Below are 25,397 nucleotides of genomic sequence, written 5' to 3'. Positions count from 1 at the left end.
AGAAAGCGAGCAGCCCGAGGATCCTGGCAGTTTCCACGGAAGAGGCAGGTCCGCTGGTCTGAGACTCTGCAGCCCCGGGGCCGTCCTCAGTGAGCACTCGTGCATGAAGCTGCGGCCAGACTCACAGGAGGGAAGACGGCACCCCGTCCCCCTAAGCTGACCCCCAGCGCATCATGTGACCTGTGACCCCGTCCACCGTGAGGCCATCCGAAGGAGCTCAGCAGCGTCACCAGGCTGTTTCCTGGCCTCGCACAAGTGGCCTGCAGGTTCCCAAAGCCCCCCCCGTCCCCCGGGCATGGGGACCAGGACCCCGGCCCTCCTGCCCGGCCCGATCCTCACCCCGGGGTCCCCCTCCCCAACGAGGCGGGACCCACGCCCCCAGCCCCGGCTGCCCCTGAGCACGTCCTGGCCACACACCCACGCCACCCCGGCCCCGCAGAGCCGTGGGTCACCCCTGCTTCAGGAGCGACTCTCCCTCCAAGGGGCTGGATAAAGGGCTGAGAGGCTGCCAAGGGGAGTCGGGTGGGGGGCACGCAGCGTACAGACCCTCGGTGGCGGGGAGTCCTGAACTCACAGAGTGTTCCAGAAAGGGGCCTTTCCTGGGGCGAGGAAGAGGCTCAGTGCAGCGAGGGCTGAGAGCCTACCCACTGAAGGAGACACCTGTTTTACCACAAAGAAGCCACACAGGTTTCAGGAGTGAGCTCTCGGTGACGGTGAGAGGCCTGTGCCTAGAAGACACATGTTTGGGGCATTAGAGACCATAAAGGGCGGGGATCCACTGAACCTGGCTCCGCGGTCGCTGAAAATTCTAGAAAGCAGGGGCTCCGCTCCTGGACGGCAGAGAAGCTCAGGGCACGGGGCAGAAGGTGGCCTGAGGCCCTAGGAGCAAACGAGGGCGCGTCCCGCACACAAAGCATGGCACCCATGACTTCCAGGACACGGACCCGTCCACGCGGGTCCCTCTGGGCCCTCTGCGTGGAGGCCGTCGTGATAAGGAACGGGCCTGAGGCTCCTGCAGTGTCAGTGGCCGCGGGCACAGGGCCGGCCGACAGCGCCCTGCTCTCCCCGCCCTGGCTTTGCCCCTCTGACCCGGCGGCCAGCAAGGCAGCCAACAGCCTCGGTTTCCCCATCTCGCAGGTGTGCTGCTCTGCGACGCGTACAGAGCCCGGTCACCGTGCAGGGCTGTGTGGGGGCATCGCCGGGCCCGCGTCCCCTCTGTGGGCAGCCCTGCGCAGCTCCTGGGCACTGGGTAGCCAAGTCCGAGGAAGGGCTGGTGCAGCAGCACTGAGGGTGGCCCAGCTCCCCGCTGATGGTCACAAAGCCCGAGGCCCACAGCCGTGGCTCCCAGGACGGCCTCTTCCTGAGGGACGCCCCACCTCCAACCCTCGCCCAGGCTAACACTGGGATTCGGGGGCCAGCACCCAGGGGGTCAGGATGTAGCAGCCAGACAGGCCTCTCTGCCTGACGTGCCCCCTCGGAGGACCTCCCAAAGCACCCAAGAACCTTCCGTGCACCCCACCCAGCCCCCAGTGCCCCCCAAAGCACCCAGGGACCCTCCATGTGCCCCACCTGGACCCCTGGTGAGTCTGAAGCTTGATTAGCCTTTGCCTTTAGAGCCCGTGGGCCCCGGCCCTGGGCATACAGGGTGGGACTAAGGCCTGGGCTAGGAGGGGCTCCTCCAGGCCACCCCAAGCCAGGCCAGTGCCCCCCAACCCTGCCACCCCTCTGCATTCCTACAGCATCTCCTGTAAGTTCTCCCAGAAGCCACCTCTGGTCCCGGCCCCCACCAGCTCTGAGGCCAGGGCGGGTCCCTATTCTCCGGCCAGGGCACAGGGACAGCGCAGGAGGCAGGGCACAGGACAGAGGGACAGCCCCCCACAGGGCCTCTTCCTTGTGCCCTCCTGCCACCTGGGCGCCTGGGCCCCGTGATGGGTTGCTCACACCTGCCTTTCTGTCGCCTCTGGTCTGGGAGCCCCTGACCCGTGCTCACCTGAGCCCCGTCCCCGGACAGTCTGTGGAGGCGGCTGCACTGGGCACAAGCCCCGTGGGGACCACCGCAGCCTGGGGAAGTCTGAGCAAAAGGCCCCCCGATCCAGGGCGGGCCTTCCCACCTCCTCCACTGCCCCACTTGTCCAGGACCATCAACCTGGGCCCCCAGGGAGCTCCACAGCGCCCTCCAGCCCTGAGGGAGCCACCCCAGGACGCCAGGTGGGCCGGGCCTGGGCGTGAGGGCCTCCACTCAGCTCTGACACCAGTCACTGGGCGACTGGAAAACCCCTTCACCCCTTGGGGTTTCCTGTCCCTCAGCTGAGGTTCAGGACCCATCACAGCGTCCCACAGCGGTGCAACGGGGATGCTGGGAGCGATGCAGACAGGATGCTGGGAATATTGGTGGGACGAGGGCCGGGGGCATGGGAAGGCCCCACCCAGAGGCCTGCTGGCCAGGCAGCGGCCCACACGCCCCGCAGGCAGGGTCCCGCCATGCGCCATCCTCCTGTCCTCCCTCCTCTCCACACATGTGCCTTCCTTCCTGTGCCCTGTCATCTCCAGCTCTAACGCCCGGGCTGGGGGCTGGGACCCTGGGCTGGGCAGGGGTGTGGGGGCCTCTTTCTGCACAGCTGAGGCCTGTCTACACTGGCAGGATCACACTGCTGACTCATGCTGGCGTGGACTCGTGGGTTCACCACGGTGTGGCCATATTTGGATTTGAGAATATTTTAATATGAGGACTGTGAAAATTCCTCCAAAATCAATTTCCTTGTCTGTATTTCTGTTCTCAGAGCCCCGGTGGACAGGGGTTCCCGTAATAAAAAAATAACATCGCGCTGTCCTCCTTCTGCCTCTTCAGGGAGACGTTTTGCTGTGAGTTGTCCGATTCTCTTGGAAGCGAAGGCAAAACCGCCGGTTGTCTCTTTAAATCGGCTCTGCGGTGTGATGGGGCCCGCGGTCTGGCTGGGAAGAACCATTCCCACCCTGCCGCAGGGAGCTGGCCGCCGCCATCAGCGCCTCCCCCATCCCCATGGTTACGGCTCCTGCTTCCCGACCGTCCCTGGTCCCTGGCCGTCGCCCGCCCGAGGGAGCAGGCACTCCCCACCGGAGTCCGGGAAGCCGCCTGCTGAGAACGGCAGTGACTGCCTGCCCCTCCGGCTCTGACACCCTCCCCGGTGCAGAGCCCTGGCCGTCGCTGGGCTGCAGGCTTGCAATCTGTTGATAACTCCACTCGCGAGCTCCAGCGCTGCCCCTGGGGTGGAAAACTGCTCCCGGACCCGGGAACTCACCGCCTCTCGCCAACAGGAAGCGCAGGACCGCTGCCACTCCTGCTGTTTTTGCCAAAATAGGTGAGAAGTTGGGCTGCGTTTCTCCAGGGTCCGCGCGGCAGGTGGGCCCCCCCGGGCGAGGAGGCAGTGGGACTCGGGGGGCGGGGGGGGGAGGCGAGGTCGGAGCCCGGTGGCCGCAGCATACACTGCCCCGGCCGCTTCCTGGGCATCAGCGCCGACCAGGAGTGAGCAGTTCCTGCTCTTCCAAATGCAGCTTCTCAACAACTTTGGGTTACACAGACGGCACGGAGCCACCAGATAAACTGATCTGTGTGGGAGACGCCAGCCCGTGAGGTCTGGCCACGTCCGGGCAGCGGAAGCTTCGCCCTCCCAGGTCTGGCTGTCCGTTGGGGGTTATTGGAGTCTCTTGACTTAAACTGACAGACATGCTGTACGTGTCTTCTGCAGCCTGAGGTTGGGCTGAGTGTCTCACGCTGGGATGGCGAGCAGAGGTTGGTTTTTAAATATGGATAAGGAAGTGCTCCCCGGGGGCACCGTCGCTCTAAGGCTCTGAGGCCCCAGGTCGTCCCCGGAGCCTCTGCCTGACTCGGGTACCCCAAGCCAGACACTCCAACAGGCTGGCTGGGTCGGAGGGAGATGAGATGGGGGCAGACTTCGGAAACAGCTGCTGCCGGCTGCAGCCGGGGGGCTGCCCCGTGGGTGGGGTGCTAGATGCAGGTGGCAGGGAGGACCCCCACCCGCCCTGACCTGCCCTGTCTTCGCAGATGGGGGCGGCCTCTCCACCCTCACCCGCCCCATCACGGTCGCCCAGGGCTCTACCCCGTGGCCGCTGCCTGGGACCTTGACCTTCTGGACGGCCATGGAGGCCGGCGGGGAGAACGGTGCGACGTAATCGGCTGTGCCGTTGGCACCACCTCCGTCCCCTGCTCACACTTCAGTAACTTCGCTGTGCTCATGGTGAGTACACGCGGGGGCCGTGGGGGGGGCGGGCGGGCTGAGGCTGCCACCGCCACTCACGGATCCCCAGGCAGGGAGAGTAAACTGCCTCGTGGTCAGCCGGGGCGGTGGGCGCATGCTGGCCCTGCGGCCAGGGGCCCTGGGGGCGGGGCCGGGCGGGAGGGGGGCCTCGGGCTGCCTGCTCGCTGCTCGTCAGCGGCTGCTCCGCGTAGATCATACTAATTAGTGGCAGACGTGCTGCAGTGTTGAATCACTGAATCGGTGGAAGAGACCGTGTCCCACCACCACCCAGGCTCGGCCCGTGACCTGTGAAAACCTCTCTGACCCCGGGCTGGGGGCTGGGGGCTGGGGCCCGCCCTCTCCCGGCCCTGGCCCTGCACACGGCCCTCCCGCTGCAGCCCTGCCGGCCTCCTTCCCATCAGAAAGTTGGCCGAATGGCAGGGGATGCGGGTGGGCTTCAGCGGCGCGTTCGGCAAGCACAGAGAACGCCTCTCTCACCAGAAAAGGGGGTGCGGCCGGCTGTGTGGGGCTCGGCCTGCAGGCTCGGGGCGCTTCCCTGTGGTTCCTGCTGTTTGGATTCCGGAAAGGGTGATGCTGAGTGAATAATGCATTGTGCCTGCTTGGGAGGGACAGCAGCCGAGCGCACGCACAGAACACCGCTGGCCGAGGACAGCGTGGCACAGGGGCCGAGGCTCGGACACTGTCATGGGGCGTCAGTGCAGACCCGACTCTTCACAAGCAGGGCTGTGTCTGAGTCACTTGCTCGTTTTCTTCCTGTTGGATTCGAAATGTCCAAACAAGAGAGATGCTTTTTGCCAAAGGTCGGCATCAGCTCGCAGAGCTGCCATGCCACCTGCCTCTCAGGCGTCTGAGGGTGTGTGCTCCAGGCGCAGCCAGGCCCGCACCCCAGCTCTGAGCCGTCACCTGTTGCCTGCCGGCACCAGCCCCCAACAAGCCAGGGCCTCCGGGTTGGCCGTGTTTGAAGCTTTGCATCCTCGAATTTATATCCTCATTTGCAAAATGGGTCCTGTCACTGGCAGATGAAGGGTGAACGGGGGAGGGGGGGCAGCACCGCCCCAGGGCGCCACCCCACGTGATCCAGGCGCCCCAGCGTCAGGCCCCATCTTCGCCTCTGCCTCTGACCCTCCAGCCCTTCTGTGCACATCTGCAGGGCCGCCCAGGCCGCCCAGCACCTCCTCCCTTCCTCCAAGTCCATCCACACCCTCCACCCGGCCCCACAGCTCCACGCCGGCCAGTCCAGGACTCTGGGAACCAGCTGCATTTCCCTTGCCTGGAGAGCTTGGAATCTCAGCAGTTTGTTGGGGGTTTATTGCTAACAAATAACGTTTACACCGGAGAGAGCTTCTGAGAGGAACAGAGATGCCAACCTAACGTGGGGTGCAGCAGTTCTGCGGCAAGCGCTTTCCTGCCTGTGTCTGGGAGCCTGTGGGTGAGACGCCTGCGGCCCCTGGGGGCCGCGGGGAGGAAAGCCAGTCGGGGCAGCTCCGGCCCCGTGCCCCAGGATGCCACGCTCCGGCCACCTGCTCGGGCCTGGCCCTGGCAGTCAGCTGCCCGACCAGCTCCTGAGTGTAGCGCCACCGAGGTGTCCTGGAGGCACCTGGAGGTGTCGAGGTGCCCACGACCCCGGTTTGAACCGTGCTGAGCCCTGAGCATCTTCGGGCACCTGTGCCTCCTTCTGAGCGAGTTGCCTGTGTGCCCTCGGCACCAACAGGTTGGTGAACACCCAGGTGCTCCCCTGGGGGCTGAGGGGCTGGGCGACCTGCACCCTGCCGCCTGGTCTCCAGCCGGTAAAGCCCAGGCCCCACACCTGCCCGGCGCTGACCCTCATCAGAGTGTAAAGCAGGACCTGACTGCACGGCTGCCTCTGCGATGGTGCTGTTGATACTCGAATTCAAGAAGGTCCCCAAGCGCGTGTGGCTCTGCCCTCGTGCTCCTCTCTGAGCCTCACCGCTAGCGCAGAGAGCAGCGCCCTCCAAGGGAGCAAAGTGATGGGTCTGGAACTGGAGTGGAAACCGTCCAAGCCCGGGCACTCTTTCCTTCCTGAGTGTGGCATCCGGCGGTCCCGCGGGCGGTGCTGGCCCCGCCGCTGCTCTCCAGCCATACCTGTCGCGGGGGATTAGCTGGGAGGCAGGACTGGTGTACATGGCCTCCCCGCAGCCCCTGTGGCCTCAAGTGGGGCCCAGAGGGTGAGTCCAGCCGCTCACCGATGTGGCGGCCTGAGTGCCACGGAGACCTGCTCGGCAATGGCGCCTCAGCATGGCCCGGGCCCAGGAGGCGGCCGCAGTGGCAGCCCCGCTGGCTTCGAGTCGGGGTGGCCTTCACCAGGTCCTGCAGGGCCTGGAGCCGGGACAGGGTGAGAGGCCAGGCCATCCCAAGGGCAGACGCCACGCAGGACGCCCCGGTCCACACAGAAGCACCCACGTTCCAACAAGAAGGGTGGAAGTAAAGCCCCAGAGAGACCAGGGTGGATGCAGGGCGGGGCCCGGGAAGCCGGTGTATCAGCAGGAGGCGGGAGCCCGCAGGGCGCCCATGGGCTCCCTCTGAGCCCGTGGAACCTGGGCCACACCTGTGGGTGGGTTCCCACTCCGACCCGCCCCCTGCCCGCCTGCGATGCTCCAGCCTCAGAGCTTCAGTGAGTTCCTCCAGTTCGCTGCTTTCAATTCAGTCCAATATTTAAATTTCTAACAACTCAGAAAACCTGCCTTAGGCTCACAGAGTTTGTCGCCCACCTCAGGCCTCCCCTTACTGTTGACAGTTTTAAGCAAGTAACCCCAGTCCTGAAGGAAAGCCCGTCGTATTTCTCAAGGTCTTTTCTCCAAAGTTCTTCATAATTAGACCAGCCCACGCACCCTCAAAGGAAGATGCTACAAACCACACAAATGCCCAGTCGGGCCAACCTGTGCTCCGAATGCAGAGATGGCTCATCTGCACCTGCCTCTCCCCCGGGACTCCCTCAGGGAAGGCTGACAGACCAGCAGGGTCGCCACTAAAAAGCAGACGAGGGGCCGCAGGCTCCACAGAGCTCAGTCTTGGTCGGGACAAGTCCGGGTGGAAGGACCTGCCCACCCTAGACCCCCAAAGGCCCAGGCTTGATGCCTGGCCATGCGGGAGGGACACCCGTACACGGTCTGCACCGCGGCCCGGAGAGGCCCATTTGCCGCTTTTGATCAGACAAGCGACCCCTGACCTGACCTCTTCCCTCCTTTCTTCTTGTCTTTCTTAACATCCCAATTTGTTTGATTGCAAAACATACCAAAAAGGACACATCCAACTAAAATCATGATGAGGCGTAACGGAAAAGGGGAAATAAAACCAGGCAGCACGGGGACTGCCGCCCTGGGACCGTTGCCCGGAGCCTGAAGGCTCCACGGGGAAGCAGGAGCCCGGGGTCCCCGGAGGAGACACACCTTGGCTGTAGCTTCCACCGCAGCCCCGCCGGTCGCCCTGCAGCACAGACGTGAGCGGGAATTGCGGGCTTCAGCCCCGCAGCTGGGCGGCTCCCGGCACGCGGTGTGTGGCCTCGTCCTCTGGGCGTTGCCTTCGCCTCCCCTCTTCCTCCGTGGGTTCTCTGGACCTCTCTCCAGCCTCTCTGCTCTGAGGTCAACGCTGCATCCATTGTCGCTGGTCCCCAGAGCACTCTGGGTCCACGGCCTCTGAGGGACTTGCCCATCCAGTGCTGTCGAACCACATACTGGACCATCGTAAGGGTTTTGCCCGTGGAACACTCCCAGAGTAGCTTCTTCCAAGAGGAACGTGTACATGTGTGAACTTTAAAATATAAACTCCAGCGCCATTTTGCATTACTTACTTTGAATTTTAAATGTCACCTCTAAAAATGTAGAAAGCACTGTTGATAACTCTGATTTGGAGAAAGGAAAAAAAATAGGAGGCCAAGTGGAATTAAATCTGTTTCTCCTAAATCATATATTGTGGATGCAGCTGCTGCGGGGTCGGAGACCCCCCCCACCACTGTGAGAAGCCTCAAATCTGGGCCCTCGGACGAGAGGGAAGGTGTCCAAAGGCGGGTGACCTCCGGGCAGTGTGACCTCCGGGCTGGTCCCATGACAGGCTGGGCGTCATCCTCAGGAAACGCCTCTGGGTCTTGAACGGATGCTCTGAGATGTTTTCCTGCTGCAGGAAAACCAATTCTGGCTCTTACTAGGCTTAACATAAAGGGGTTTTGCGTGTGTGAATAGAAACTGGCAGATAAGATGCTTCTGGAGGTAAGCTCTCCACCGCAGGCCCGGGAGCTGCATGGGCTCCCCTGTCGTGGGTCAGACGCACCTGTGGCCCTCGGCCCCAGGGCATCAGGCCGTTGCTGTGGCCGCTGCGTCAGGAAGCAAGTGCTAGCTTTGTTCACCCCCCTCCTCCGCCATCCCTCCCCCAACCCCAGAAAGAGTCAGGGGTCTGACCTCAGTCCTTAGGGGCAGCAGTGCAGGTGACAGCACCCGGAAAAGGTGGGGAAGGGGCTTGTAAGCCCCCCAGAGGGGGTGGACCCACCCCGGGTCCCTCAGCTCCAGGAGAGACGCCAGGACACACGGGTCCCGATTAAGTCAGTGAGAGAACCGGACGGGCCAGACCTGGAGCGGCTCTTGCCTGTGGACATGAAACCAGTAACAGAGGCCCAGGTGCACTTTTGTGAAGGGTCAGGGGGTCTCAGCCCCGGCTGATGTCACAGGAGGGACACATCATCGTCTCCCATGAAAAGGACGACACACACAGGCCCAGGGACGCCGCCAGTGCCCGGTCAGACCTGAATCCAACACTCCCGGCTGATGATTCTCAATGAAAAGATCATCCAATATCAGGACTTGCCCAGGAAAACCTGCCTTTCCTCGACGTTTGCAGTGAGTTGCATCTGGCAGGAGGCCGGTGCCCGCGGAGCCTGACAAATGCAGAAACACCCTGGGACTACGGGGCCTCGTGAGCCCCCTTCCCGCCATCGCCTGACGCCAAATGCTCCAGAAGTCGGGATGCGTGAGGGCCCCTGGCAGGCAGGACGCTGTCGGACGCGGGACGCTAGGGCCCCTGGCAGGTGGGACGCTGTGGGAGGCAGGACGCTAGGGCCCCTGGCAGGCAGGACGCTAGTGGGAGGCAGGACTCTAGTGGGAGGCGGGACGCTAGGACCCCTGGCAGGCGGGACGCTAGTGGGAGGCGGGACGCTAGGACCCCTGGCAGGCGGGACGCTAGTGGGAGGCGGGACACTAGGGCCCCTGGCAGGCGGGATGCTAGTGGGAGGTGGGACGCTAGGGCCCCTGGCAGGCGGGACGCTGTGGGAGGCAGGACGCTAGGGCCCCTGGCAGGCGGGACGCTGTGGGAGCTGAACGCCCCCGGGAAGCAAGAACGGCAGGCTGCTCTCTCTCTCGTGAAACGTCTATTCTCCACCAGGATACCATCCTGCCCCTCGTCACAGAGGCCCATCCTCGCCCAGACGGAGGCTCCTGGCTGCAGGACAGAGGGCCCAGCAGCCTTCGTGCTCCCCTGGGTGTGGTGGGGGCCCTGCCAGGATCTGGCCACAGACCCTCCCCTGTGCCGAGCCTTCCCAGGCATCTTGAGTGGGCGGGGCCTCCAGGTCTCCCCTGGGGACGTGCAGCCTCTGCGTCCCAGTCACCTCGAGGCTGGCGTCCGTTGGCTGCCTTTCCTCCTGAGCTCGTGATTCCGTGGATTTGGGCTGTGAGTGCAACGTGCCTCCTGCTGACAGCCTGGGTGTCCAGACGGGAGCTGTTGGTGTTCCGTGCACGTCTACACCCGCGCTTCGGGCTTCCTGGCCCGTGGACGGTCAGGACTGCAGCACGAGGGCAGCCGCGGTGTCCGGTCTGCGGTCTGCCAAGTGGCACGGCGCCCTTCCCTGACCGCCTGCTTCTTCTGGGCAGGGCGCTATTTCTGGCTTCCCTGGGCAGCGGGGCCCCTGGGCAACCAGACGCTGAGGCCCCCTTGGCATCCAGGTCACTCGGTGCCTCTTCCCGGGTGACCAAATTCAATCAGCTGTTGCCATGACAACAGCGACCTCCTCACCAAAGTCCCTGCGTCGGAGCAAAGTCGGGGTGCAGAGGCCCCAGCTGGGCCCAGGGTGGCTCCTCTGAGCACGTCCTCTGGCTGGCCGGGCCTCCAGGAATGTCCACGAGGAGAGAAGCCACCTGAGCCTGGACGCGCTGGCTTCCTGACTCCCGCCGTGACAGGCCAAGGCCTTCTCGGGGTGTCTCTCTGCTCCCCACGACTCCATCCTGGAGGAGCCGCCAGCCACCTCTGCTGTCCTCACAGCCCAGGGAGGCACCAGTTGGAGCTGCTCTGGGCCTGGGGCGGGGGCGTCTGCCATGGACGCCCCTGTGGTCTGCGGGAATGGGACCAGCACAACGGCAGACCCCTAGCTCTGACCCCCAGCCCCGTGGTCACAGCCGGTGCAGCTCAGGTGGTCCCACAGGGGACACCAGGCAGCCCTCCACAGGCCCAGCTCAGCCTGTGGGCACTGACCCCGGCCTGCTCCCCAGAGCCCAGCGTGCCCCCAGGGCCGTGGGAGCAGAGTAGGGCATTCAGGCTGGGGCATCGAGCAAGGGCTCCACCCTCTGACCTGAGCAGTGGGAACCAGAGCACGGCTCAGCTTGTCCCCTGGGGCGGCCGTGACAAAGTCCCACAGAGCAGGAGGCTGGACGTCCAAGGTCCAGGCGCCTGCAGGTGGGCTTCTCCTGAGGCCTCTCCTTGCAGTGTAGATGGCCCCTCCCGCCGTGCGCTGGTGCCGGCCCCTTCTTACAGGGACTCTGGTCCCTTTGGTCAGGACCACCCGAGAACCCTACCCTACCTGAGCCACATCCCTAAAAGCCATCCCCTCCGGATGGTGGGGACAGCTCAGTCCACAGCGGGTTTCTCGTGTGACTCGACGACTTGTGCCACACGAAGCGTCCAGAGCAGGGCTCGGTGCGGGCAGAGGGTCGGAGGTCAGAGGGGGGTGCCGCAGGCTCTAGCCCCTACCTCCCAGCCTGGTGTGCCCCAAGCCCCTCCGGCTCCTCCACCGGCCCTGGGGGTGCCCCTGGCGGGTGTGCCCGGCCTCGCCCTGGGAACGCAGCTCCGATGCAGGGCACTTGCGGCGCTGCGTCGGGGGTTGGCCTCAGAGCCCCAGCGCCTGACGCAGCAAGCCTCGCTTACCTGGTGAATAAAAAGACAGAACCTCCCTCAGCTCTGAATGTCCAGCCGGGGCATTCTGCCCTCAGTGTTACATCCTCCAGGGAAAATGGATATCCTTTGAACCCTGACCTTCAGCCCTTTACCTGGGCTGTGACAAACAGTGAAGGTTGTACACCTGGGGTTCTCGAGCCTGTTCACACCTGCTGCTCTTCCCCCACTGACCTGAGTCACCTCTGGGCAGACTTACTGAAATGATACAAATTCTCCTGGGAGACCACTCAAAGCAGCATTGCAGTGGGTGTGAGACCCGGAGTGGACTTGGGGGTAATCTGACACGAGCCTCATGGGGGCAAGTTGTGCCGTCATACAAGGGCATTTGACAGAAGCAGGAGCCGGGTGGTCCACCAGCCCCCCGGGAGGGCGAGGAGTCTGGAGGCCAACAGGCAGCACAGCAGGAGGCTGCCCTCGGGGAGCTGGCCGTCAGAGCCCCCAGAGGCGCCCGCAGCTGGTGGGGGCCCACGAGGCCACACGCCGCCTGCCCTGAGCACTCCACAGGTTGGGGACCTTCCCCTGCCCCAGGCCGACCATTTCTGCTGAGACCTGCGAACCTCCACCCGATCCAGGAAATGCTTCCAGCCCCTCGCCGGGCGGAGGCTGAGCCTGGAGACAGCCCGGCCACCTTGGTCACACGGGTGTGCTCTGTGTCCTTTCCAGGATTTGAGGACTGTCCTGTCCCTGCCCCAGTCCCCAGGGGAGTTCCTGCACCCCGTGGTGTACGCCTGCACTGCTGTCATGCTGCTGTGTCTGCTGGCCTCCGCCATCACCTACGTCGTGCACCAGAGGTAAGGCCCGCTCTGCCCCTCGCCTTCGAGGGCAAGCTCTCTCCTGCCCTCACGTAGCAAGGAGTCCAGGAAGGTGCTTCACAGGCAGCCGGCCAGCTTGAGGCTGCCCAGTGCCCAGACGGCGCTGGCAGCCGAGGGTGGCCAAGTGCTGGGCGACACCCTTGCCTTCCACCCCGGGCCCCCCCGTGCTCATCAATTCAGGTGACACGCGCTCTTTCTCCAATGGCACCGTGTCCGTTCAGGGGCCCCTACAGCCCATGGCCTGAGGAAGTTAGAGTAGCTGCAGAAACTTCGAGCAGCCTTGCCCTCTGCTTTTCATCTACAGGGGAGTCCAGCTGGTTTCCTACAGAGCTGGTTTCCTGGCCACGTCTGCCTGGAGGGGCTGGGGCATCACTTGAAGATGTGCTGGGTAATGTGAGGAGGGGTCCCGGCCACCATCAGGGTCAAGTCCACAATCAAAGTCATGGGCAAAGCCCAGGCCACAGTCATAACCACGGTCATGGGAAGAGGCTTGGGCGTGTCCAAGGCCAGGGTCAGGGCAAGAGGCTTGGGTGTGTCCAAGGCCAGGGTCATAGGTAGAGGCTTGGGCGTGTCCAAGGCCAGGGTCAGGGGAAGAGGCTTGGGTGTGTCCAAGGCCAGGGTCACAGGTAGAGGCTTGAGCGTGTCCAAGGCCATGGTCATAGGTAGAGGCCTGGGTGTGTTCAAGGCCACAGAGAAGCTGTGGTCATAATCACAGCTGCAGGCATAGGCTAAGAAATTTCATTTTGTCCATCGCCAGGGCTGGGGACTGGTCATGGGTATGTTCACAGCCACAGGCAGCGTCCTATCCAGGTACAGGTCTGGCTACAGGGGATCATGTCAGAGACAGTCAATCACAGCCTCCTCCTAAGGTACAGCCTCTGCTCAGAGAGGGAAGAACTCTGTCTGGGGAACCAGGAGGTGGGACTGGGTTTCTTCCCCATCCTCCCTCTGGGACATTGGACAAATCATAGCGTCCCAGGGCCTCAAGGTCCTCGTCTGTCCAATGACCAGAGATCTCCCAGTCACAGTATTCCAGGGCAATTTTCCAACAAACCACCCAAGGCCACATGCTAAGGTGGATTCAGCGTGTCCATCCATCTTTCCCCGACCTGGTCTCTCTGGTGTGCTTTTCCCTGCCCGTCTTCGTCCCGCTCCGAGGTCTTCAGCCCATTCCCCGCGTGGACGGGACGTGGCATTTGGAGAAAAGGGTTCACTTCTACGCTCTGCCCTGAGAGGCCAGTTCCTGACCTGAAATCTCCGTTCCCGCAGCACCATCCGGATCAGCCGGAAAGGCCGGCACACGCTCCTGAACTTCTGCTTCCACGCGGCCCTGACCTTCTCCGTGTTTGCTGGTGGCATCAACCGCACCACGTACCCTATCCTGTGCCAGGCGGTGAGTGCTGTTGGGTCTTCATTTTGCTACAGACTCTGAAGTGTTTGTCGACTCTCCTCTCAAAGGGGAAATTCGTGATAACCGTCTTGTGTATGAAACCACATTCAAGTGCTCGCTCAGGCTTCTCGTGAAGGGGACAGTTAAGCATCCAGTGTGTCTACACCTCTCCCGCGTGAGTCTGACCGATTTGCTCAGCATTTGATCATGTCATTTAGTTTATTTTCCAATCGGACCAGTTTTCTCCAAGGCCTATGGTGACATGTTAATGAGACATTCATAGTCCGGGGCTCATCACAGAAACAGGGACGCGAACTGCCTCTCCTGCAGAGACAGGTGGGGTAGGAGCACAGGGGTGGGACCCCCTGCTCCCTCGGCCCAGGTAAGAGTCCATGGATGTAGGCGAGAGAGCGCCATCGCTGGTGGGTCGCCAGGGATTCGAGGCCGTGGAAGAGACACGCGGGCCCCACCCTCCAAGTGGGACTCGGCGGTCTTGTGCTGGGGAGGTCTGGCCCTCTCAGGTGAAAGGGGAGCACAGAGAAGACACAGAGGGGTCTTCTTCCCACCCCACAGCCCCGCCTGACCTTCCTTAAAAGGGGGGAAGGGACTTCCCTGGCGGTCCAGTGGTTAAGACTCCGCACTTCCACTGCAGGGGGCCCAGGTTTGATCCCTGGTCGGGGAACTAAGATCCCACCTGCCATGCAGAGGAAGGCGGGGCGGGTAGTACGAACTACCCTCCGGTCCTGACAGAGCCCAGAAAGAGGCCCTTCCATCAACTGTGAGTCAAGGACAGAAGGCCCAGGTGCCTTTGCAACTGGACATCGAGGCCCCTCGTGCTCTCCCCCTCCAGCCTCTCACCAGCCCGCCTACTCCTGGCCCCAGCTCAGCCCAGTGGACAGTGCCCTCCAGGCGGGCAGACCCCTCCAGCACCCAGGCGGGGGCCAGGTGGGGCTTCCCCATGGACCACAGGGCATCTCACCAAGGACTCATTTGGTGTGTGTCCATCTGCTTGGACCACGTGGAGGGAGCGTCTCTGCCGGCACCCACCGGGACGTCACATGCACCCCTCGCAGCCTTGGTTGTGTGAATTCAACAACAGTTTATTGACAGCCGTGAGGGCTGCTGCAGCCCAGTTACCTGGCCTCCACGCCCCCTGTCCACACGAAAAATGACTCGTCCTCCTGCACAGACGGTGGCAGCTGGGCGGCTCCTGGGTGTCAGGGGCAAGAGGCTGCTCCCACAGGGGCCCCTGGGGGAGGAGTCAGGCTGTGAGCTCCCCCCCGCCGATCCTTGGGGAGGAGTCAGGCTGTGAGCTCCCCCCCGATGCCCTCCCCCCTGCAAACAGGGTGCCAGACCCATGAGACAGGACCCGGGGGCCCTGTGGCCCAGTCTCCCCACGCTCCTCTACACAGAAGAGAGGTCACTTTTCTGCAAATCCATGTTAGGGCCAACCATCCCATTGGGAAGCCAATTCTGCCACCTGTTCCTGGACCCCAGCAGAAAAGTCACCAGCACGTCCCTGAAAACCACGCAGAGGGGCAGACACGCTTCTGGAAGCCTCTCGATAGTGTGGAAACACCCCCTGGGAGAGCCCCGGGAAATCCAGTTTACCGTCCGCTGCGAACACCTGCTGAGACGTGGCGCCGTCTGGAAGCAGTGATATGCATTGCTATCTTTATTCCACACTTTGCCACCAACGCTCCGCACGCCAGGACCCTGCAGCGGGAGCCCTGGGACCTGGCGGTGCAGCCAGCCCCTCAGGTCATCACGGCCCTTACAGGCCTGGGAGCCCCGCCTCCCCCAACCGGGAGCCCACCCCAAGACTGCCAGCCCAGACAGAGGCTCTGGGGGCCAGGAGTCCTTGTGGCAGCCGAGGCCTGGCCGGTGCAGCCGGGTGGACCCCGAAGTGTGTGGTGGATGGGGGCGGACAGGCCTGGGGGGTCTGGAGAGGCAGGATCTGCAGAGGTCCTGCTGGCGTGAGACATGCTCGGTCCCCTCGTAGTGACAACCTCATGGCCCTGTCGGGGAGCAACCTCGGTTCTGGAGTCCGTGCTGGCCTGGCTTCCCGACCACGTTTCCAGAAGGAATCAGGAACTCGCTTTCTCTCACAGACGAGCCGTAGGCCAGGTCTGGGGCAGTGAGAACAAGATTCCAGCAGGACGGCCGGCTACACGCAGGCTGGACGTCACCCACCGAGCGCCCAGAGGGGAGACAGCAGGTGCGGGGCTGGGTGGCCACAGCCATGGGGCCGCTGCTCGCTGGAGGAGAGAGAGCCCAGAGGACATGGCCCAGGACCAGGACGGTTGGAAGGTGTGAAGGCTGACATCCTGTGTCGAGCCGACCGGCCATGGTGCAAACCTCTTTCTGCGCGCAACTGTGAGCGTGTTTCTGCATGAGGTGAACAGTCGCGCCGTGGCCCGAGGAAAGCAGACCGTCCTCCCCAACACTGGCCTCATCCACTCCACGCGGGCCTGGACAGAAGAGAAGTCTGAGTGAGAGAGACCCCTGCGTGTCCTGGGGCTGGGACCTCAGTCTCTCTCCTTTGGATCCGGGCTCAGACCGAAACCGCACAGTCGGCTGTCCCGCCAGCTGCAAATTCTGGGTCTCAGCCTCCGTGATCACACAAGCCGAGTCATTAGCATAAATGTGGATTTGCTCCGGCCGGCGGCCAGCCTGCCCGCACCGCAACAGCAACAGCTCACCACCACCCGAGGCCTGACACAGACCCTGCAGCCAGCCCTCCTCATCCAGGTGTCACAGGGAAATGTGTTAGAGAGACATGAGGAACGAGAGTGGCTCAGGATGGCTGGAGGGAACAGACGGTTGTTATGGCGACGAAACCATGGCTGCGAGCCTCACTGAAGGGCTCCCTGACATCATGGGCACGGGCGGCCGCCGCGGGCCCCGCTAATCCCTGTGCATCCGCACCAGCCCTGGGTCCGGAAGCATGGGCGGCGGCCCGCATGGCAGAGGGGCCGTCTGGACGCCAGGGTAACGACCCTGCGACCGCTCCACGCGTCCAGCCTGAAGCTGGTGTCTGGCAGACGGAGTCCTGCCGTTTACACCTTCTCATCACCCACAAACTTTCACAGTCCGGGCGATGCTCGGGGCAGACGGGTGAAGGGCAGACCTGGCTCTGCTGCCTCCCTGCCCCCACTCTGGGTTTCGGGTCCTCTTCCCGGCCTGGGACCAGCTCCAGAGGCCGAGGGTGGCGTTCCTTCTAAGGACGTGTCTCTGACTGTTTCTACTCACACGTGATGAGAGCCACTCTGCTGTCCTGCAGTCGAGGGCCAGGCCCACGTGGTCCCCTTTCCTCCTGTTTCTGGTGCGGGGAGTTCTAGCCCCTCAGGTCCTCATGCCTCCTCCTCTCGGCCAGGCTGGGGTGAGGCCGTGAGCTCAAGGCCCCAGGCGCACACGGCCCCACTACGAGGCCCAAGCCAGGCGGAGGGAAAGGCTGGGCTCTCCCCCCTGCAGGGAGCCACCTGAAACCGTAAACACAGCCCGGGGAGTTTCCCACCACCCCACGGCGTTCTCACCCATTATTACGGAGCCTTCTCATAAGTAAAGGCTGAACCCTGGAGTTGATAAATCATTATGATGGTGCGACGTTACCTTTATTCCCAGAATCGCTGTGTTCCTTAAACGTTGGCATCCTTACAATTACAGCCATGTTTTACTTGTCATTGCGAAATGTCAGGTTATTACTTCAAAGGCAACTCATTTTACAGAATCGGATGGAGATGACGGGGTGTGGAATACGTAATCAGCTGAGGCAGATTATTGCCACAGTAATGAGCGACTCCGACTGGCAGGGGGTGAACTTCAGCCTCTGACCCCAAGCGCTGTATCTCACCCGCGAGCCGCAAACACCGGAATCCCGGGAGACCCCGCTGCGCCGTCGCCCCCCTTCCTTTGGTGGGCGCCGGTGGGGCTGAGCCATGCCAACCACACAGACGTGTGCACCCGGCCCACGTGCGGGAGGCTGTGCTCGCCACTAGGACCGTGCCCAGGGTGTCGTTCACACACCTCTCTGCAGGACGGCCACGCTGACCGTTCAAGGGTCCTGGCAGCCCACGCGACTCCCTTGAGCTCCAGCCCCTGTGAAGTGTGGCATCTGCCCCGAGGACCCCAGTGCCCCCTGCCAGTCCCACTTCCTGTCACCACCTCCTGAGGATGCAAGGGGGAGGGGCTCGGACTCGGGGGAACGTGCGCTGGCGGAGGCAGGGCCGGGGGTGGTTGGCTCACTAGCTCTCTCCCCCCAGGTGGGCATCGTGCTGCACTACTCCACACTCTCCACCATGCTGTGGATCGGAGTGGCCGCCAGGAACATCTACAAGCAGGTGACCAAGAAGGCCCCGCTGTGCCCGGGGGCAGACCAGCCGCCGCACCCCAGGCAGCCCCTGCTCAGGTACTGAGTGCACCTGGCCGCCCCCCCACCAGGCCCAGGAGACCCCGGCCCTGGACCTCCCTCTGGGGCTCTTGGGGCCTGAGGATGAGCCAGTGGCTCAGGTGGCCAGGGGCAGGGTGGGGCTCTGGTGCGGGGTGACTGCCCTCTGGTACCGCTGAGTTCCCGCGGGGAGAACCCCGGCACCATGCTGGGTGGGCGTGGGGAGGGATGGCTCCGTGGCGGGTCCGTAGCCTGGTCTGGGCTTTGGTCTATTCACGGGTCTCAGAGAGCTAAGGGGGGGCCTGGTCTCAAGGTGACCGCGAGGCTCGGCCACAGGTTCGGAGGCCCCCGCCAGCCACTTGTCCCCGATGCCTCCTTGGGCCGCGCAGGCTCGAGGTGGACGTGGTCGGAGCAGGCCTGGGGCCGATGGGAGCCCCAGACCCCCTGCCAGCATCTGAGCCAGGGAGACGCTGTGGCACCAGCCTGCCGGGGCCACAGCAGGAGTGCATCTCACTTCACGCCAAGGAGCGATCTCGGCTCCTTTAGGCAAGGACGCACCTGCCCCAGCACTGGGCAGCCATCTGTGGCAATCAGGGTTTTGCTGGGCTCTGACCTTCAATTTTCTGAGCCAAGACTGAACCCAAATCAGCCGTCGGCAAGAGCCAGGCTCAGATCGGCCTACGTGGCCCTGAGCCTGGGCACCAGCTGCCCAAAGCCATCCGGCTGCCACCGTCTCCAGGACGTCACCTGAGCTCGGAGAGCATAAGCCTTGGCTGCCCACCGAGCTTCCCCAGGGTGCCCGCTGGTGGTGATGTGCAGCTCGGCCAGAGGTCGCCCTGGACACTGGGGCTGGGGGCGGGTAGGGGGACCCTTGGCGTTTGGGAGCCTTTTGCCTGGGATTCCTGAGACGATCCCAACCAGGTGGTCCCTGGGAAAGGCAGCTGCTGCCGCTGTGAGGTTGCGGCCCATGCGGGGGGCACCAGGGACACCCGGCCCCTCGGACCGAGCTCTGTCTGGCTTTGCACTTGGAGGGACGTGGACCAGCGCTCAGTAAGCCCACAGCCCGGCAGAGCGGCCATTCTGAGGCAGATTAAAAAGCGCCCTGTGTTATTTAAGCGGATAGCGACCCCCCGCAACACCACCCCGTCCCCGCCCCCAGGCTTCCGACACTATTTGATTTTCAGGTGGAGCAGACGCGTTGCCATGTGGCAACCAGGGGCAGTGGCGCTTTCACAGTGACTTGGGCCAGGGAAGCAGGATTTCGTCATCTCGTCTCCTGCCAGGGAGGCCCCAGGTCCCCTGGGTTTAAAAATCACTCTCAAAATGTATTTGCGGGTCTGAAATTGATTGAAGCGCTGCCTGGTTGCTTGAAGACTGGGGTGGAGCTGTGGAGCTCGCTCTGTTTTTCTCTGACAGCTTCAAAATGCACGTGACCCGGCTGGGCGCCCAGCACCGCGGGGCTCCGTGACCTGGGGCCTGGGGTGGGGACTGCCCCAGCCGCGCTGTCACACCCGCAGGTCGCTGGGGGCATTTGGCCGCTCCTGGTGCTGGCCGGACGCCACTGCCACACCCCCGCCCCAGCGTCCATTTCCTTTAGTACGAAGGGCCTTGACACTGGGGCGTCCACGTAGCGCTGTGACCCCAGTAGCTCCCTCGGTTACCGGCCTGCCCGTCGCCACCCCGTCCCGGCACGCACACCCGCCACGGGTGCAGATGTCGGAGGGCGGGGGCGTCTGCTTCCGGCTCCCCCCATCACCAGCACAGTCTGCTCTCTCGGCCCGGCCTGGCCGGGGGCTGGCGGCGAATGTGATGGGCCTGGGCCTTCTCCAGAGAGACCAGAGGCTGATCGTGGGGACCCCAAAGGCTGGGGGGAGCCGTCAGGGACCAGAGACTTTCGTCCCAGGCCCCCAGGGCTCACATTCTGCCCTCCACGCTCCAGGCCCTGCAGCCTCTGCCCTCAGCCTCCTCAACCGGAAGCACCCTCATCAGTGGGGATCTTCCAACCGGCCCCGCAACAGGCGTCCTTTTCCTGCATCCTTGACCCCACTCCCAAGACTGGAAAGTCGCCTGGGCTTTACCAACAGCAACAGGAAGCTAGCTCCTGGGACTCCCTGAGAGGGAAGCGCCCCAAAAGGCCACGTGCCGCCAGGGCGTGCTGCGTAAGCTGTCAGAACAGAGCGCACCATGTCTTGCTGGACCCTTGGGGAGGGCTGGGCGGCACGGGCAGTGGCCAGAGACCCTGTGTCCTCCCAGCCCAGCTCTGCAGTTTTCCACTGAGAAATAAAAAGAAAACAGTTGTGAAATCCCACACAAATATTAAAACAGTTTTCTCCATTTCTGCAAAAACGGCCACTGGACTTCGGATAGAGATTGCCTTGAATCTGGAGAGCACGTTAAGATGTGTTGCCATTTTAACGTTAGTCGCAGCATCCAATCTGCACGCAGGACGTCTTTCCATTCTTCTTTAATTCCTCCCGGGAATGTTTTACAGTTTTCAGTGCACATATCGTGTGCTCCGTGGTTGAATTTTTCCCTAAGTATTTTTTTATGCTATTGTAAATGGGATTGTTTCCTTAGCTTTATATTCAGGCTGTTCACTGCGTACGTACAGAAATACAACTGATTCCTTGTGTTGATCTTGTGTCCTGCAACTTGGCTGAAATTGCTTACTAGCTCCAGCAACTTTCCGTGGACCCTTTGGGGTCTTATCTACCTCATGTCATCTGCATGGAGGGAGTATTACTTCTTAAAGGTTTCCAATGTGAGTGCTTTTCTTTCTTTTCTTGCCTAATCGCTCTGGCTAGGACTTCCAGGACTGTGTTAGTCCTCTCTCTTTTTCTCTTAGTCTAGCTAATAGTTAGCCAATTTTGTCAATCTTTTTGAAGAACCAACTTTGATCTCATCCATTTTCTCTATTTTGTAATTTTTCTTTTTTGAAATAGGCAACGTTTATTGAGCACATACTCTGTCGCGCTCTACGCCAAAGGGCAGGCACGTGTTTTACGATTATTCACAGTTTGTTTAGAACAGAAAATGTGTCGGCGTAAAGGAAGTTTAATAATACCTCATAGTTTATGCAGTACTTTCACACACATTGGAGGGAACATGACTGTTTCTATTTTACAAAATAAGGAAACTGAGGCATAAAGAGATTCGAGGGTTGTCCCGGTTCATGCATCAGCAGCTCATTAGTGATCGCCTCTATTGTATTTATCTCTGCTCTAGTGTCTATTATTCCCTTCCTTCTGCTGATTTGAATTCAGTTTGCTCTTCTTTGTCCCACTTCCTTACAGTATAAAGTCAGATTCCCGATCTGAGATCTTTCTGTTTTGACTCTAGAACTTATGGCTATGAATTTCCCTCTGGGCAAAAGCTCGTCAGCTTTTGCTGATCCCAGAGGTTGTGGTGTGTTGTGGGGTTTATTCATGCGTCTCAAGGTCTTCTCTGATTGTCCTTGTGATTTTCTCTTCTACCCACTGGTTATTTATGAATGTGTTGTTTATTTTCCACAGATCATTCGGTTTTCAGGGGGTGGGGTGAATCTCTCTAGAATTGTGCTGAAAGTCTTAGAGACAGCTGAGTGAGGGAATTCCAGATTGACTGAAGGGCCACGTGGCTGAGGGGAGAGAACTTGACTCCAATGATGGGAAACATACTATTTCATTCCTTCCGGTGTTTGGAAAGCTCTGAGGTCAGGGTCAGGAGCTGGGGAGGGCCTGGGGTGGAGGCAGGTTACTTTGCAGGTTCTGCTGGGGGGCTGCACGGCCAGGTTAGCTGTCTGCTTTCTCTATGTGAGGAATGGAATGGGTGTGGAGTGTGGGCTCTAGGGGAGCACCTCGATTCAGGCCCCGGGCCAGGCCCAAGGGCCACCGAGCAGAGTCAAGGCCTTTACGGGTCTCTCATGGCTGCGAGCTGAGAGTGAATTGGGTCCCTGGCCCGTCAGTCCTGCCTCAGGGCTTCTTGCTGGGGTGTCACCACTTGGAACAAAAGGGTGTACATTTAGACAAGGAGGTGCTACCCCTCAGCTTTGGGGTTGGGAGTCTGGGGATGGGCCAGACTCAGAGCCTCAGCTGGGCCCAGGATGTCAGCACCAGGACCTTCTGGTTTTCTTGGGGTGGGGGTGGGGGGTAGGCCTTGCGGAACCAGCACATGGGCAGCGCAGGAAGCATTGTGAAGGGCTAGGGGGAGAGCGGAGGTGGGAAAGAACAGCAGGAGGTGAGAGAGGACCATACGCCCCACAGGGGAGCTGCCCAGTGAGGGGGCAGGACTGGAGCATGGACCCGGCCAGGAGCCCGGTCCAGCTCCCAAGGGCCCACCCAGCCCAGCCTCCACCACCAGGCCCCCTGATCCAGGACACAGCTCTGCGCACCCATGACAGGGTCCCCTCACACCAAGATGCCTGGAGGGACTCAAGGCAGAGCTCCCCACTGCAGCCACCACCGCCCAGTGTCCATGCAGCCCTGGTGCAGCCTTCGGTCCCCAAGGTGCCAATGCTGTTTCTCAGAGGTCCCAACACAACTAATAGTGTGTCCACGAGGGACACAAAACCACACCCACACTCCTGTGTGTCCACATGGACCCGAGCACACACCCAGCGCCCTGGTGTGTCCACGTGGACCCAAGCGCACGCCGAGCACCCTGGTGTGTACACGTGGACCCGAGCCCACGTCCAGCGCCCTGGTATGTCCACATGGACCTGAGCCCACACCCAGTGCCCTGGGGTGTCCACGTGGACCCGAGCCCACGCCCAGCGCCCTGGTGTGTCCACGTGGACCCGAGCCTATGCCCAGCGCCCTGGGGTGTCCACGTGGACCCGAGCCCACGCCCAGCGCCCTGGGGTGTCCACGTGGACCCGAGCCCATGCCCAGCGCCCTGGGGTGTCCACGTGGACCCAAGCCCACACCCAGCGCCCTGGGGTGTCCACGTGGACCCGAGCCCATGCCCAGCACCCTGGTGTGTCCACGTGGACCTGAGCGCATGCCCAGCACCACCACACACAGCAGGCAGCTCAGTAAGGCACTGGCACCATCACCCCCACGCCAGTGTCAGGAAGCTGGGCGCTGCTCCACGTTGTTCTCGTCCCCTCCCCACGTCAGGAGGAGCCCCTGTGTTCCCAGGCTCCTCTCCTCTGTCACCCTGGCCCCCCTCAGCCACTGTACTCCCTTCAGACTGCTCTCCGTCCCCCAGGCCTCCCACCCTCAGTGCCCTTCCGTCCAACCCCCATCCCTCCAGAGTCCCCTCCTAACGTGGAAGCACGCAGGGCCCCGACGCCACTAATGCCGGTCCCCAGCCTGAGCCCCCGCCTTCCCCCAGCAGCCCCTGCTAGGACGCCTGCTTCCACCATGTGGTGACGGCCCCTCCCCACGCCTGCCACTCCCTTTGCTCCTGCAGGACCGTATCCCTGGATCCCACAGAATGCTGTTGGCAGCCATCCCAGTACATCTAACAGGGGCTTTGCTGCGTCCTCCCCCTGGACTGAGGGAAAGGACTGCCTCTGCCCCTTTGTCTCCTCTGAACCAGGCTCACAGCTCCTCCTCATTAAATGTCGAAACCACATGCAGGTAAATGATAGTGACTCAGTAAATATTTTTTAATTTGGCCTTGAATGCATAACCTCAGGGCTAATCTGAGCTGGGCGCTGGAGGAAAGCAGTCTGATCAAAACGCTGTTCTGACGTGAGGACCAGAGGCTCAGCTATCATCGCGGCACTCCCGGGGTCCCCCCCTCCACTGCTCGGCATGGAGGCGGCGGCTGCTTGCTGTGGCTCCACAGAGGAGCCCACACGGGGCCGCAGTGGGAGGAGGCCCTTCACGCTGAGTCTGGGAGAGCCTGCACAGGCTAGCACGCTGGGGAGGGGTTTCTAGGAATGTAGGCGCTGGGTGAGGGGCGATAAAGCCCAGCTCCGGGAAGAAACGCAGACGAGGCCTCGAAGGGGGCTTGCTGTACTCACAGAGGGGCCACGGAGCCACGCCAGGCACGCGAGGCACAGCCGAGGTGCTCGACCCAGAGGTGTGGACCTTGCTGGGGCCCGGGGCGCGCTGGGGCACTGGCACCGGGGAATTCCACTGGGTGGGCTGAAAGCAAAACCAAGCGGCAGGAACAGGCAGAAGAGCGAGTCCAGGGCTGGGTCTGCCACGCGGGCTCAGCTGGTCGGGGTGTGAGTTGCAGCGTGCGGCTGAGCAGGTGCTGAAGCTCCAAGCAAGCAGCCAGTGGAGGACTCTTCGCACGGGAGCGTCCTCCAGGAGCAGAAGGCACGCAGGGCGCTGCCCAGGGAAGCCGGCTGCGGGCACCTTCAGATCTGCCCTGGGGACCGGCTGCACAGGCGCCCCTGCAGCCCGAGCGCCACAGCTGGTGACCTCCAGACCTGCCATTGGCACAAGTGTCCATTGGCACATGGAACACGCTCATCAGTCAGTGATATGGGGAACCACCGAGACCCAGGTCCCCAGCCGCCAGCCTCAGGGAGCAGAGCCGGCCTGCTGGTCAGCACTTCCGAGTGTCAGCGGGGAGGAGGGGGAGAAAGCTGGGGAGGGAGAGCCTGGCTGAGAGACACAAACAGAGAAAATGAGGCAGGTGTCCACACTGAGGGCCAGGGGGCCATGGCTCGGCCACTGCTGAGAGGCCACCACCACGAGGAGGGCTTGGCTCCCAAACTTCACGCCTGTGTGTCTCTTTAGCCTTGTTCAGGCCCTTCTCTGTCCACGTCTCTACCTTCCCTGCCTGTGTCATCCCCACGGAAGGAGCCGCGTGTAACCTGGTGATCGTGGGTCTCCAAGCCCAGCCACTCGTGGGCCGTTCAGCCAGCACCGGGGGAGCCACTGGAACAGCTGTGCAGGGCACCGTCCGCAGCCTCTGTGGATGGGCTGGGCGGCCAAGGCCCCTCCGCCAGGGTCTCTGGGTGGAGAGACCTCTCCACCTCTCCCGCTCCCCTAGCCTCAGTCCATTTGGGTGGCGAAAACAAAACTCCACAGGCCGGCAGCTTAAACGACAGACACTTGTTTCCCACGGTCTGGAGGCCAGCCGTCCAGCACAAAGGCACCAGCAGCTTCGGTGTCTCGTGAGGACCAGCTTCCTGGTTCCTAGATGTCCGTCTTCTCGCTGCGACCCGACACGGCAGAAGGGGCTGGGAGCTCTCTGGGGTCTCTCATACGGCTCTAATCCCATCTGTGAGGGCTCCACTCACACGACCAAGGCCCCTCCTAATCCCACCACTTGGGTTTAGGATTTCAATGGGAACGGGGGACACTCAGTCCACAGCCGTCGGCCAGAGCGAGTCGACCTCACAATCAAACGCGCTTCTTGCTGCGGTTTCACCGAAGCTCAGGGGCTCGTTCCCAATTCAGCTGCATGTAATTCACGCTAACTTTGCAATCTGTTCTGCC

At 62.3% G+C, this 25,397-nt stretch overlaps 1 protein-coding gene across 1 annotated transcript in view; it reads left to right on the top strand.

Moving 5' to 3' along the window:
* The first annotated feature begins 2,835 nt into the window (after positions 1-2,835).
* The window catches only part of ADGRA1 (adhesion G protein-coupled receptor A1), a 35,429-nt gene continuing 12,867 nt past the window's right edge, over positions 2,836-25,397 (top strand). Inside the window, exons 1-5 of the mRNA XM_060033505.1 lie at positions 2,836-3,338; positions 4,043-4,235; positions 12,090-12,217; positions 13,508-13,631; positions 17,891-18,036. Coding sequence (XP_059889488.1) covers positions 4,233-4,235; positions 12,090-12,217; positions 13,508-13,631; positions 17,891-18,036 — 401 coding nt within the window. The 5' untranslated portion in view covers positions 2,836-3,338; positions 4,043-4,232. The remainder of the gene's footprint in view (positions 3,339-4,042; positions 4,236-12,089; positions 12,218-13,507; positions 13,632-17,890; positions 18,037-25,397) is intronic.

Source organism: Delphinus delphis, chromosome 16 (genome assembly GCF_949987515.2).
Source record: "Delphinus delphis chromosome 16, mDelDel1.2, whole genome shotgun sequence".
Taxonomy (NCBI): domain Eukaryota; kingdom Metazoa; phylum Chordata; class Mammalia; order Artiodactyla; family Delphinidae; genus Delphinus; species Delphinus delphis.
Note: the sequence above shows the minus strand (reverse complement) of the source record. Positions and strands in the feature narration are given on the sequence as shown.